This window comes from Oculina patagonica, chromosome 5 (genome assembly GCF_052425735.1).
Source record: "Oculina patagonica isolate OP01 chromosome 5, crgOcupat, whole genome shotgun sequence".
Taxonomy (NCBI): Eukaryota; Metazoa; Cnidaria; class Anthozoa; order Scleractinia; family Oculinidae; genus Oculina; species Oculina patagonica.
In genome coordinates, this window is record NC_135762.1 from 7,093,445 (window position 1) to 7,108,780 (window position 15,336).

The 15,336-nt window shown below is 39.8% G+C and overlaps 1 protein-coding gene and 1 pseudogene across 1 annotated transcript; one reads left to right on the forward strand and one right to left on the reverse strand.

Annotated features, from left to right (window-relative positions):
* Positions 1 to 266: 266 nt before the first annotated feature.
* On the reverse strand, positions 267 to 14,854 carry LOC144654006 (uncharacterized). The gene is made up of 5 exons (XM_078514130.1): positions 14,779 to 14,854; positions 13,813 to 14,087; positions 13,352 to 13,469; positions 1,887 to 2,024; positions 267 to 1,738 (listed from the first exon to the last, which is right to left on the reverse strand). Exons 1-5 carry the CDS (start codon positions 14,852 to 14,854, stop codon positions 1,266 to 1,268), a joined length of 1,080 nt encoding a protein of 359 aa, XP_078370256.1. The 3' UTR covers positions 267 to 1,265.
* Positions 9,808 to 11,379, forward strand: LOC144654008 (zinc finger protein 862-like; annotated as a pseudogene).
* Positions 14,855 to 15,336: the final 482 nt, after the last annotated feature.

Sequence of the window (15,336 nt, forward strand, 5' to 3'; positions counted from 1 at the left end):
AGTATAAGGCGAACAGCAGTGTCCATCGCAGCCGTTTTTGGGATGTTATGAAACGATTCGGATCGTTGTTGCTGCAGTCTACATCCGTTACTTACATAAACAGTAAAAGCCGAAATATTAAAACCCAGAAATTAAAGTCCCCAGACTAATTGGTTCTAATGTATAAAAATGGCTTTTCCACAGCGTTGGAACTAGTTCTTCGCTCAACAATCAATCAAAACACATTGCACATGGTGAGTGAAGCTAGTATTGGAGTAACAAAGTCAGTGTTTTTCATACCACGTACAAGTGCACAATAAATGTTTATTAATTCAGGTAAATTAATCTTACACATTGTTACAGATCAGAGTAGCTAACACAGAGACAGTAAATTGCATACATTAGCCACGCTATAAAAGGATGATCATTGTAATACGATAAACAGGATAAAAATATTGCAAGACTGGCATTTTTAATACCAAACATGCAAAGGTAACTACAGTTAACTTCCATCATCTGAGTCCAATTCTCATTCTGAATCGATACTGGAGTTGGAACGAAGTTAATACTTTTACGTGTAAGAGATAAGATATAATATGTCTTGTCGCTTTGATAAATGTTGACTACAGTTTGTTTAAGTTGTGTTACCAAATAAGAGCTGTAAGGCCCCGTCAACGCTAATCCGGATAAATTTGTAAACGGAGTTTTCGCCCCGTAAACAGATAATATGTTGTCCGTCCACAATATCATCTTCGTATCGTTTTCGGATAAATCTGAAAACAAAACGCGGCATTGGCCCTAGATGAATGGTAGAGCATGCGTACATTACTCAAGTGGGTACTAAAGTCAAATTACGGAGTTTAAGGTTTTTGTCGACGCCGTGGATAATGTCAATCAAAAAAGTAAAATTTCTTCTTAACACAAGAACTTCGCTATAATCTGAAGTAGTTATTAGCTTCTTTATAGATTTTAGGGTATATCCTCAGCTGAATATTTCGAGACAGCGATTAATTCCAAATAAAAAAAAATCGAAAATTCACGGAGCACTGAATTTGATGATTTCACGTTGCTCAGAGAACGGCGAAGGAAATGTACCAAGGTTTATAACGCACGTAAAAAATCACAGGTACGCTACAACACCTAGCCAGCATTATCAAATTTCTCCACTTTGGAGAAGAATTAGTGTAGACGGGGCCTTATATTAGGAATGTTACATTGATTTTAGTGCCTTTTTTTAAATTAAACGTTAGGTGATTGAACCGGATAAACCAGAGTTTTGTTTAGCTTTAAACAAACCACGCATACACATCAACACATGTTTTGCCACTGTTGCCACTTTCCCAACAGTCAATCCAATCCTTTCCGTACCATATCTGAAATTCCTGGTTGCGTGACACATATAACAGATTAGGCAAGTCGCGGAAAACGAGCTCTGGAGAAGTGTGGTAAGTTCCATCAAGACTGTAAAAGTGTTTTTTCTTGTCACAGTGATTGTGTGCTTTTAAGTCTTCAGCAGGCGGCAGAACGGATTCTTTTTTGGCATTTATGATGATAGTCAGTAGACCGTTATTGCCATAGTTTTCCGAATTTCTACAACCCCAGTAGGATGCACTATCAACTGAGTTGCATTTGACCGACCCCGATTTGTGGATGAGCTTCATCGTCTTAAGACGTCCACTCTTTGTGATGTTGAAGGCTCCATACTGGTTACCTCGCGCTCCAAAGCAAACAGGTTCTGTGTTCATCTTTTGCCAGTTCTCTAAAATTTTATAAAAAAGGCAAAACAAAACATTGCAACACCTCAGAAGAAACAAGCTGAATTGCGAATTCCAAATCTAAATTGTAAATTACTTATGAATGCGTGTAAGGGTTAAAAAATACTCTGTCAATTAACTAAAACGCTGTACCTTCACAGCGAGCCAGGATTGTCTGTCCATTCCCATCAGAGTATATCCAGTAATCCCCGTTAACCATCTCATTTCCTTCACTGGCCTTGATCTCACTGCAAGATTCGGCAGGAAGCTCCGGAATAGAACCAAGAGGAACTGCGTGATTAAAAATAAACTAAACTAAGTAAAAATCAATGGCGATTTTTTCAAGATAATGCTGGAAATGCTAGCAATAAAAAATATAGCATATATCAGATATACTTTGTAGTTCAAGGAAAAGTCACTACTCCCTTAGAATCGTGTTAATTTAGATATTGACAGGGCTCCAGTTCGCGCGTTACTTTGTTAATGCAAACATGGGCACGAGAACGAGGTTGCAAATTGCGATTTAATAAGATGTGACCTTTCGTGACTTGCGTCAAATTTGACTCAAGCAATGCTACAAAAGTGGTTAAAACTTTTATTATTATAATTTTTTATTAATCTTGGTTTCTTTTTAATGCTCTGATAAAGTTCGTTGCCTTCTCCGATACTGCTCCCTCGAATGGCTGTAAGAACCTCGACTGCGGCATGACATCTCAACACACGGAATCTCGGAAGCGAAAGGTCTATCTGATCATTCTTATATACTCTTATATACATGTATGCTCTAAATTGCACTTGTATGCTGTAAGAATTGAACATAATGTTTAATTAGTAAGTAGGTGATTATCTCTATTATTATTTTTTTTTCTCTTGTAACTAAGTGTAAGGAAGTATTCAATTTTTCCATGTAATAGTAGCATTAGTGTAAGTATATTTATTATATCTCTGAGTTAGTACGCACGCTGTGATTGGTCAATATTACGGGCCATATTCTGCAGCACGGCCTGCGAAATTTGACTGAGAGTTCTCCTGATGCCGTACGCCTTTGCAAGTTGAAATGTCTTGGGAGGAAGATTTTCCACACTTCCTAGTTAACGTTCGCAGCCAAAGGAAAAAAAACGAGGAACAAAGGCGAAGCGAAGAAGGTCTACCGAACTTTAAACTCAATTTTAACTCAAAGGTTTGTGGGCGAATAATCCTCCTCCTCCTTCTCTCTCCTTTTTTTTTTTTTTTTTTTTTTTTTTTTTTTTTTTTTTTTTTTTTTTTTTTTTTTTTTTTTTTTTTTTTTTTTTTTTTTTTTTTTTTCTTGTTTGTGATCTGTTGGAAGGAAAAAACTTCCCTGATGTGGCGGACTTAAAGCAACCATAGCAGGATTCAAGTCAAGAACTTGAAAGTTTCATCAGTGCCGAGGAATCTGCAAACATGGTCAAGAAGACGATAAGTGAATGGAAACGGTTCGAAAATTATTGTCAAGAGCAGACTGATGGAAAATTTCATGTAGAAACCGTACCTGCTAACGTCCTCGATAAGCTCCTCGGAAAGTTTTTCAAAGACGTACGCAAACGCGATGGAGCTGAGTACGAGCCAGATAGCATTTCAAGCTTTCAACGAAGCAATCAACGCCGCCTCAAAGAGCTTAAGTTACCCTCCAACATCCTACAAGATAAAGAGTTTTCTCGATCAAGAGAAGTGTTGGCGGTCAAGAGAAAAACTTTGTAAAGCAAGGACGAGGAAATAAGCCAAATGCATGTCGCAAGTTAACGACTGAAGAGGAAGAAAAATTATCCGAAAGCGGCGAATTGGGTTACCATGATCCTGTTGCACTACAGCGTACGCTTTGGTGGTTCCTTTCTCTACATTTTGGATTTCGAGCCAGGGATGAGAGCAGAAAGCTTTGCTGGGGCGATCTGGAACTACCAATTGATCCAGAAACGGGCAGAGAAATGTTGGTGTGAAAGGCCGAAAGAGGTAGCAAGACGCGTCAAGGTTTGGAAGGCGCTCACCAGCGACAGTTCAACCCGAAAGTGTTTGCTACGGGAACAGATAGATATCCGATCAAGCACTACAAGATATTCGAGAGTCATCGTCCTAAAGAAGGCAAAAGTCCAGATTCTCCGTTCTTTTTGACTGCAAACCGTAAAGGTTGGAATGGGAATGCAACCTGGTATAAGATGCGCCTGCTTGAGAAAAACTAGATCGGAAAGTTCCTACCAGACGCGGCTAAAAGTGCTAGTCTTGAAGCCCGTGGAAAGAAAGTGGCAAATCACTCGGTCAGAAAGACAAGCATCTCTCGTCTGCTTGATGCCGGTCAGTACTCCAGAAAACTTCGTTACGCAGCTGAGCGGCCACAAAAACTTGCAGAGTTTGAGCGCGTGTAAATCAGCTTCTCTATCACAACAGCGGCAAATGTCCGATGCCCGACAAGATCTTCGACATGCTACGCTTCCACCAGTTGTTCCTGGGGATGGAAGAAGCTCCACGACTTTGTATTCCAGCCAGACTACAATGTCAGTCAGCCAAAGCAGTTTCAGTATTCAAGCCAGAATGCCGTCGCTCTTTGCTTCGGCAAACATTGGATCGATTTCCAATTGTGTTTTTAATATTCAGCAACCCCGGGAGCAACCCGTGCCAAGTCATTTTAATGAATCAGCTGCACCTAGCACCTCTAGGGAAGACAAATAGCCTTTGTAACCACTACTTATAGTTTCCAGGTCATTTAGCGGCTCCCTGGTGCCTCAGCCGAGGTAAACTGGGAATTTCAAAGCGCCAAATACAAAATATATTTAATCCCAAACAAATACGAAACGTGCTGGTTGTCATTCCCGGCTTTAAATAGTCTCCGTTCGATAAAAATCTCCCTGTCTCGGTTTCACTACCCTCCTTTTGTTTATTTTGTGGAACAAAACCTCTGAGAAAAGAATATAAGAGAGCGATCGACAGAGTTTCTTCTGACGACGCGTCTTTGTTTTTTGTCCGCCATTTTTAACCGACCTTTGCCGTGACGAGACATCGCGGCAGCCAGCCAATAGCGAGTTTGAATTTTTTACGCGTGATTGGCATGTCACGAACACTCCCTAAACAAACTCCGCCCTCCAGTGTCCACAATTTCTCCACATGTCCATTGTCCTAGCCACATTGCCTCTGTTTTAGCGGTGTTTATTTCTAGCCCAGAGTGCGCACTAAATTCTTTGAGAAAATCAAGAAGCTCGTGGACCGATTCTCTGTCACGGACAAAGACGGTGGTGTCATCAGCATATTGTGCGTTTTGTTTTTCAATGCTCTTGCAAATAATTCGATTCCTAAGACAAATAGGATTCCCGATAAAGGGCATCCTTGTCGAACGCCTCGTTGTAAAGGGAAGAAGGTAGAAGCATGACCGTTGTTGACAACGCAGCTGGAGACATCGTTATAAACTGTATTTTAATCCAGCTCACAATATCAGGTCCGAAATTGTATAGTTCAAGGGCGGCGTTAAGGTACGTCCATTCGATCATGTCAAAGGCTTTTTTGAAATAGATTAAAATAGCAATTCCTTTTTCATTCATTTGGCTTGAAAGGTGTGTTACATCTTGTATCAAGCGGATATTTTCGCCGATAAACCAACCTTTCACATAACCGGTTTGATCAACATTTATAATATCATGTAGCACTTTTTCAACTCCTTTTGCAGTGGCTTTGGTGAGGATTTTGTAGTCTACATTTAGGAGCGACATAGGCCGCAGGTTTTCTAGAATAGTTTTGTCCTTATTTTTTTTTTGGGATAAGTGAAATGTTCCCTCTTCTTTGCGTTATAGAAAGCGTCCCAGATTGGAAGGCGTGATTAAGCTTTCTGTCATTTCTTTGTTGATTTTGGACCCGAAAAAGCGGTAGATTTCTGCTGGAAAACCATCTGTGCCTGATGTTTTTCTAGGTTGGAAATCCTTAAGTGCTTTAAAACATTCGTTCGCGGTAATATTACCTTCGCAGGATGCCCTTTTTCCCTCAGATACTGTTACTGTCTTACTGTCTTATTATTATAATTTCGTTTTTCCAGGCCATAAAAGTAATTTGTGTTTCGTTCACCTTACTCGTGCCATTTCACCTTACTCCTGAGTATCGCGCCTTTTGTTTTATATGCCATTATTTGTTGAGGCGTGATTTTTCTTGAAGTTCAAGTATTATGCTTCTGTTGTGTGGATGTTTCTCGGCTTGTGCCTGTAAGGTGCTTATTTTTTCTTGTAAAGCCTTTTCCTTGTCTCTGGTCCTTTTTGCTTAGAGTATTTCACCGTAAAGCCCCTTATTTCCATTTTAATCAGATCCCACTTTAGGCCAGAATCCGTTAATTCAGCGTATTTTGCTTTAAATGTGGGGATATTTTCTCGTAAGGCAGCAATATAAGATTCATCTTCACGAAGCGCAGTATTGAACTTCCAAAAACCAGGACCTTTTTTTGGGCGGAGATATCTGATTGAATGTGGATGGATATGGCTAAGTGATCACCTTCAGGTGCGAGAGATGGCACACGTTTTTGTTAGGTTGCAGAGTTCTTCTGAAATTTGGAAATAGTCCAATCGACATTGTATTTTTAGAGATTTGTTTCGCAATGTAAAGCGGGAGAGTTCAGGATTTAGATTTCGCCAAATGTCACGTAAATTATGCGACGCGCAGAGACTTTCGATTTGTTTTATGACAGAAGCTTTTCTTATGACCGGATCGTCGCCCATTTTGTCTTTTGGAGAGAGCGCGCAATTGAAATCACCTGCAATTAGTATTTTTTCTTCAGCGAATTCTTGTAACAGCTGGTTAAGTGTTGAAAAGAACTTTAATTGCTGTTGAACATCATTAGGTGCGTAAATGTTAACGAGAACAATAGATTGTTCATCAAATGATAGTTTTAGAATAATGAACCTGCCGTTTTTATCAGTAATACATTTTTCAATTTGACATTCCAATGAAGGGTTTATCAGTATCATCACGCCTTTGCTGTGATTTGTGCCGTAACTAAAAAACACATTGCCGCCCCATTCATTTTGTCACTTCGATGTGCATAAATTTGTGCTATAGCATTCTTGCAGAAAAATATATAGTTGTTTATGTCTGTGCAGCCATCGAAAGATTAACCGGCGTTTAAAAGTTTTATCAGGCCTCGAACGTTTAGAGACAGGCATTTTAAATTTAGATCGTTAATTTCGTTCATTTTTCCTTAATAAAGGGTAGGAACAGAGAAATGATCTGCACATTTGGTCCAAGATGAAATATCGCAATCGCTTTTTGCGTTGTTTTATGTTCCAACTAATGTAAAGCAAAGCAAGTGATTGTAGTAATTGATTTTGCAAAGCAAACGGGCGAAAATTACATGAGTAACACATAAGTACATACGACCGAATCATAAACATAGACAGGGCCAAACAACGAAAAAAAAACATAAAAAACTTAACCCCTAGGGTAAGGTTGGTTGATCGCTGAAATGCAGCCGCGAAGGGCTCTTTTTAAGCGAAGAATGTATACAGAGCAAGACGATGTCCGCTTAGATTACGCTAGAGTTCTGTTAAGCTACAAGAGCTGTATTTTAGCTACAAGAGCAGAGAGTAAATCCTTAGGAATGATTTGAGCGTTGTAATCTTTGTTGTTTTTGTACAGGGTACGATTAATTACCTTTGCATCTGGACCGAGATCTCTCGCGGCGAACATAGCTTTGATAAGAACTTTTCGTTCCTCTTGGATTGCTTAATTTGCGTAGTCTTGAGTGATGTACGCATCTTTGTATTTCTGGGAATTTCTGAGGCGGTTTTTTGGCTGCCAGCACTGCGTCTAGATCTTTATCCTCTCTTACCACAAACCGTGCAATAATGCTGTTGTTTGTTGATTTTTAACTCGTTTTGAATGAAATCTAGAACCTCGGTGCAATCTTTTCCTTGTTCCTCGGGTATGTTTACAAACCTAAGGTTTTCCCTCCTTGTATAGCTTTCTAAGGCAACTAGGTTTTCTTCTGCTGCGCGGAGATTTTTGGCGAGCAAAGAAGCTTCAGTTTGTGCGATGGCGAGCTGTGTTTCCAGTAGTTGTGTTTTCTGCGCTTGGTCGTCCAGCATTTTCTAGTGTGAGCTTTTAGAGTCCTTGTATGTTTTTGTCTCTTGTTGTACATCTTCAATGGCGGCCCATGCGCCCTCGAGGGACTTTTCGACATCTCTCATCGTTTGTTTGACACCGTCGATTTCTTCTTTCAACTCGCATCTCAAGGTTGATATCTGTGTGTGGAGGTTTGAGAAGTTGCCGTTCATTCTACTTTCTATTGTGTTTAATTTGTTCATGATCATTTTGAGTGACATCGAGGATTCTATTTATTGTTCATCCGACATCCCTTCGCGGTTTCGCTTCGGTGTTGGCATTGAGTTGGAGCTTGAACTTGATGAACGCTCTTGTCGTTTAGACATTTAAGTTGCAGCGTATATTATCCATAAAAGTTCATCAAAGGGTTGTTGTGACATCGATATTTAAAAAGTCACAAAGAAGAACCCATTGGGCTTTTTCAGCGGTTAGGTCACAGAGCCGTGGAGAAACGTCCGTCGGCCATCTTGTAACCTCGTTTTGTTTTATACAAAATGACGTCAATATATTTTGTGGGCATATTCCCGTCTTAGTGCCTGATTACATGAGCCGGGCTGGCTCGGTTTGCCGAGATCTCCGCACGTCTGTTAAACGCAACAAAAATCAACTTCCAGATTACATGACAACCGGGCCAGCCCGGTTAGCCGAGATCTCTGTATCGCGATGCCGGGATCTCGGCTCGGCTAGCCGGGCTGAGTTAACCGGGTCAGCCCGGCTAAGCGGGCCAGCATTAAATTTCTCTTTCGAGCACAATATCCGACGAAAAAATCAATGCTACTCCTTCTAAATAGGATGTAGAGGTAACGTAACCCATCCAGCTGCATAAGTGCAAAAAATTAACCACGAAATATTTTTTTATTGCCGGAAAAAGGTGATTAAGATCATTCGTGCTCTGATCATTCATGCTAAAACCGGGCTGAAAGTCATCTCGGCAAACCGAGCCAGCCCGGCTAACCGGGCCAGCTCGGCTCATGTAATCAGGCCGTTACTTTTCTTTCCTGTATTTGTCTTAACATCGGCGCACTGAAATGGGTTGCTCAGTCACGTACGCAAATTTAAAACTTATCTTTTATTTCTTACCGTGTGCACCGTTTAATCAAATTTAAACGTACACTAAATCATCTCTATCCAGTGTAGTTATACAGTGTAAAAGTGGGCTACACCAAAGGAAAATAATTGTGTGAACTACTTTGAAAAAATGAGTCAGTTTGTATTTTTCACCTCTCGCTCGAGCTAGATGGAGTAAACATGTTTTTCAGAGCAAGTTTAGTTTAAATAAATTTATTTTGTTCGAACTTTTTGCCTTGTCGTCGTTAAGCACTTCAAAAAACGTCACTTATACTGTATGAATTTCTTCCGCCGAGAAAATGTAAAAAGTCGGAATAAACTCACAGCAATAAGAAATAAACTCTCACGGCAAAGGATTAGAATTCGACTTTAATTATTGACGGCCAAAGAAAATCAACTAACGGCAATCAAATGATATATATAATCGGTAAATCAACTCAGCGAAACAAAAAAAATGAACTGACATGTAAGCGTAAGCTTAAATGTACTACAAAATAGAGCAGTTGTATAATAAACCTCTCAGATATTTTGCTGTGTAGTATCGCTGCGTAATTTTACCCCTTGTGTATATATATATATACGTACATTTTGTCTTGCCTTGTTAATTTGCTGTTTGTAATTTCCTTACTTTTAAACGCTCTTGTTTCAAACAGCGGCAACAAACATAACACATGGACTACGTAAGGTCTGATTTCCTTACTTTTCTTTAGCCACGGCCGGGCAACCTCGTCCCCAGGTCTAATCCGTGCGTACCGTCGTACGTACGCGACTCCCAAAATTTCTCGGTTCGATTGCTGGTTTTCACTGTCACGCAATCAAAAAATAAATTCGAAACCATTCAACTACAGAAGCTGAAACAATTTTTAACATCCTAACCCAAAAAATAGATGAGTTTGGTCTCCAGCTTCAAAATCTAAGCTCAATGGCCTCTGATGGAGCTGCTGTACATGTCATGACTGGTGCTCGTTCAGGAGTGGCAGCCCGTCTCAAGGAAGTGAACAGTCAAGTGATCACATTTCACTGCTTGTGCCACAAGCTAGCCCTTGCCTGTACTGACACCACCAGCGACATTGCTTACATAAAGAACATCGAACTTTGGCTAAGGCAACTGTGGAAGATGTTTGAAAACTCACCGAAGCGGATGGCAATGTATATGAAAGTACAGCTTGAGCTAAAATCTCTTCATCTGTCAGACAAGGGCAAGAAGATCGTAAAGGTAAAAAAGGCGTGTCAGACAAGATGGCTTTCCTTTCATGCTGCTACGTCTGCACTCTTTGACGACTACTTGGCAGTTCTTCAGACACTGGGACAACTCAAAGATGAAGATGCTGTGGCATGTGGTCTCCTCAGCAAAGTCAAGACAGCAAAATTCATTGGAGCCATCTATATCTTGAACGCTGTCCTTCCTATACTCTCTTCCCTCAGCAAGACCTTTCAGAAGGGAACAATAAATTTCTCTCACATCAAGCCCTCCATTGACTACACTCTTGATAAGCTTAGTGGGATAATACGAACAAAGGCACCTATCCTTGATTTGAAGAAGGACCTTCTCCCTGAGGGACGATTGAATCTAGCAGAAGTTAACCTCACCCCTGCCATGAAGGAACAGCTCTTAAACCTTCTCAACAACTACGTGAATTCACTGAAAGCAAACATCCACCGCAGATTCGATGCGGCCTTGCCAGTTGTGAGTGCTTTTTCAATCTTTGATCCTTTGGCACTTCCAAATCCTGGATCACCTGGCTTTACAGATTATGGTAAGAGGGAAGTGGTTATCTTGGCCAAGCATTTCTATTCAGGCAACCCAAAAGAACACCAACTTATTGCAGAATAGGAAAAGTTTAAATACGACTTAGCAAGTTGGAAACCTACCATTCCGGAGGAGGTAAAGAAGAGCCACGAGACAACATCTACAGAATGGTGCCTTACGAGACTCATGAAGCTTCAAACTTCTTACAGTCTCGTATTTCCAGCACTAGTTCACATTGCCGAGGTGTGCCTTTCACTGCCTGTATCGAATGCTTGGCCAGAGCGTGGCTGCAGTGCTGTGAAGCGAGTCAAGACAAGACTCAGGAGTAGGTTGTCAGTTGAGATGCTTCAGACACTTCTAGCAATCACCATCAATGGCCCGAGAGTTGGCAGTCCAGAGTGTGAATCACTGATTTCCGCTGCCGTAGAACTATGGGAGACTCAGAAGAGAAGAAGGAAGCTTCCTAGAGAGCAGGCAGCACAGCATCCCGACAAGGAGACAACAAGTCACCCAGCACCTGTACCTACAGCTACTGATGCAGCTGTACAGACGGTTCAGCAAGAGCAAGAAAACCTTGAGCCAGGGCAGCTTCTTGATGCTCCCAGCCTGGTTGCTGTTCCCAGCACCGTTGCAGATGAAGTAACAGTGGCCACAACTGCACTCCATCTTGCTGCTGACAGTTTCTTTGATGAAGGAATTTATTCTGAGTCTGAAGACAGTGAAGAAGAGGACATGTTTATCTAAGAATGTTGTCAGTTGTAAAGTGGGATCGATGATGATTCAGTTCACTTTGATTAGACACAAACGTTTACGTTACACATTGTGGCATTATGTTAATAACAGTTATAATTCGTTTCTGTCACTAGATCAATTTTTGTATTATTAATTAGTGTAAAAGTTCACAGAAAGCTGCTGTACTTCTTATTATTACAAGAATATTACTAATTTTACAGGTGACATACATTTCTTTTCAATGTTAATCAATATACAAAGTACAACTGGTAAAGTTCATTTTATGCACATGTTCGAATTTTTTTTTGGTTAGTTAATCTAGTTGCTTAAATACAAAAGTTGGTGCCCCAAAATGCAGGAAAACCTATCTTTGCAAACCTAGAATTTCAAAATTTTCCTAGAGGCTCCGCCCTCCGGCCGTCGCCACAGCCCTCCGGGCTGAAGTTTAGCCGCCTGTTTTTATTTTTGGGCCGTCTGACAAAAAATCTACTGAGAACCCTGAATTTATAGATGATAAATAGATAAACACTTTCGCCAAGTTTCGGGTCTGTGCGGGTCTGTGCGAGTTATTTTCCGAACCTTCCCACGCAAATTTATAAAGCTTAGTATGGAGCCGCCATAACTGTGTCCTGCCGAGGGACACAGTAATGGCCGCCGTGATGTCAGAGAAACCATCTGGAACTCAATTCTGTTTACAACAGCGGCCATCCTTGGCTTAAGAGCTAGTACACTTTCACATAAACACCACTTATTATATCTGAAATGTTCATTCTGCACAAAATGGAAAGGAAAGACCTTTTTTCAAACAAAACAGCTTTGTCACAACACTCAGCTTGATGTCACATACGACGGATAACTCAAATATTCAAAATGCTCTGTTTTAAAAACGAATGACACTATCGATCTGGAAATTTGCAAAAATATATATTTTTAGTTTATCTTTCGCCTAATGACAACGAAAATTTAGCAGGCCTAGTGAATTTTGATTTCAGAATTTTATGACGTAACATGCAAACCAAGAATAGAATACCATTTGCCTGCCTATGGATGCTCCGCTCGCGGCGCCTTTGGCGCCGCTGGAACTCCGCTATACTTGTATAGCCCCCAATTAGTTCAATTCAGTGATTAACGATTCCTGAGTCTAACGACTACAAGGTCGTTCTTGGGCTCAAGAAAAAAAGTCTCACATTTCCATGGTAACAATGTTTTGTAACTGCTCGATCTAATTTCGTGTCCGTGATTTTTTTTGATTGAATTTTCGTTAAAGACATCGATTTCCTTATAAAGTTAGTGGAAGTAGCAAAAACTCTGGGTTCGCAGAAAGAGGTAAAATTAAATTCTTCTTATTTAACTTAAGAATAGCGTAGTTCTTGTTACGATGTTTGTAAAAAATATACACATGCACTACAGAAAAAACCCGCGAGTAAGAACCTGCACAAATTTAGGCTATTTAGGTTCTTATTTTCTGAAGAAAAATTTACATTATATTGTTGCTAATATAATTTTTAGCGGTATTCCGCCTTTTTCTTATATGAAGTTTGCATACCATTTTTTTCGTATTTATGTTATTGTAACGATAATTATATATTTTATGTTTTTCAACATTGGCATTTACATTGCAACTGGAGTGATATGGCTCTTAGGTGTCTCCAAAGAGGATCCAGAATGTCGACTTATGTTATATATTTCCATAAAAGTACCGGAGTAAACATTTTTAATTGATTTAAAAAATAAGAACCTGTTTTCAAATTTTAGGCTTAAGAGGTTCTTATAAAGAGGGTGTCTATAAACTGGCAAATTTTAGTCTAACAGGTTCTTAAAAATTAGGTTCCTACTCGCGGGTTTTTTTACTGTAGGGGAAATCACTGGCTTGAACAAGTTTGTTGCAGGCATGCACTTTTCGCGAGAATCGGGAGAGAGCATGCTTACCAACCCAGGTCCCACTCGACAAAGTTATAAAACGATCATGTAAAACTTAAAATACCTATTGTGTCGCAGTGTTTTCCAACATATCCTGGAACGCATGCGCACTGATAATCGTTGCTCTCGTACTTTGCCACACAAGTTGCACTGTTCATACACGGATCGCTGGAGCAAGGGGTCTGTTGTTTCAAAGGGAAAATTCATCGAGAAATATATAAAGACAACATTACTGAGATACGGAGACAGATTCACAGGATTTAACCCACTTGGGAGAGAATTTCGAGATCTCGAAGCTAGGGTGAAAGAGTGCGTTCTGGAATTAATTAGTTCATTATTACATATAGGTAAAACAAGTGCGAAAACTGATACTGTTGTTGTAGTTTTGTTATCTCAAATGAAAGGGAAGTAAAATAAAGCGTTCAACAAACAGTTAGGTTCTACTTATAAGGTTCTTATATGGTCTTCCAAGTTTTGTTGAAATTTTGAGATGACTTTCCCTTTTAAAAGTGAGTTTGTACTTACGGGAATACTGAAGTGATGATGAAAGGCACTGGCAGCGAATTTGTCCGAGTTGTTGTATTTGTCAGATGAGAGCAGTTCACAAAACAGTTTTCCGTTGATATCAGGAAATGCAGCCAGGTTATACGAAAAACATGAAGTGATTCCTAAACAGGCAAACCCACACTCGCTGCCGTCTTGGACAAGTTCTGAACCAAGACTGGTGATGTTCAGATAGGAAAACTCGTCAGACTTGAAGTTGATAAAAGACACACCTTCAGGATATCCTCGGCTGAGACCTAAACAAAATAAAATCAGGCACCTTGACAACAAGGAAAATACTACTTATACAACGCTCTCTCAAATGGTGTAATGGCAACATTCCCATAGGCGCCTTGATTATTTAGTAGGTACACAAGGTTCATGTTATTTTTTATTTCACACAAATGGCGTGTGTACCAAAAGAAAAAAAAAATTAACAAATAAACTCACGAGTGGTCTTTTCAAGGACTGTCCGAGGATCTTTCGATTCGAATAATTCTGATTATGATTGAATATTGCCAGCAAAAACGTTTCATAAAAGTAGGTAGCTGTGTATTGTGGCTATTTTTGCCGTTTCCTCAGAACAGTAATACATTTTTGCACAATTTATGCTAAATTTGGGGGATATCCAAAGTGTCTTTCCCTTTGCTTCAGACCACTTTGGGTTACACTTGTTTGATTTGAAGTTTTTATGAGGGCATCCACCGGTTGTCCTTCTTCATTAGCAAACCAACGTTAGCAAAATTCGTATTTGCGTTACGGGTTTAAATTGATGAGCATGCTTTATTTTTTCGTCCAAAAGAATAGAACATACTGTAACTTTATTAGTAATAAAGACTAAAATACACCGGGTTGAGCAGAGAGAAACTTTGTGATACTGAATTTTGTTTTTCTGTTAAAAGTAAATAATTAATTAAGTGGAAGAAGAGAAACATAGAGAACGTTTACCTTTAGACGTCTTTGCAAAAAAGGCTAAGATCACAATCATCGCAATCAGATATCTGCCTTGTTGCCCAGGTCCCATTTTTCAGGCTTGCAAATTTTGTTGTTAACGTACGGCTCCCAGGTTGAAGTGTGTGTACTGACTTAGCTCGCCTAAATTACTTTGTAAGTTTGGCGTGTGAAATTACAGTGCAGTTTGAAAGCCTTGTGCACCTGTAATGCTGGCCAAGTTGTGAAGAACTGTGGGGGTTGCAGAAAGGAAGCAATACTAGTCATTCTATTGGATATCATATGGGGCTTCGAGCTGTGCCAATAAAATATCTGAACTAAATTTTGTATTGACGAAGACAACATTTATTTTTCATTAATTCTGCATCAGTATAATGAAGTGTGCTCTATTTTCTGTTCAAAACCTGACCTATGAGCGTATTTTAGGAATTAAGTTTTTCATGAACATAACCAGATGTTACTCACTACATAATTTCCTTTTTTTGACGAAGAATATTTTTGGTAGAAAGATTATTTGCATTCTAACATTAAAGGGGCAGTGTCACCAACATTTTG

Bases quoted from the DNA above. Each gene is read 5' to 3' on its own strand.
- LOC144654006 (XM_078514130.1), bottom strand. From the start codon at position 14,854: ATGGGACCTGGGCAACAAGGCAGATATCTGATTGCGATGATTGTGATC. The intron at 14,088-14,778 runs GTAAACGTTCTC...TATTTTGTTTAG, and splicing joins TTTTGCAAAGACGTCTAAAG to GTCTCAGCCGAGGATATCCT. The intron at 1,739-1,886 runs GTACAGCGTTTT...ATAAAATTTTAG, and splicing joins AATCCTGGCTCGCTGTGAAG to AGAACTGGCAAAAGATGAAC.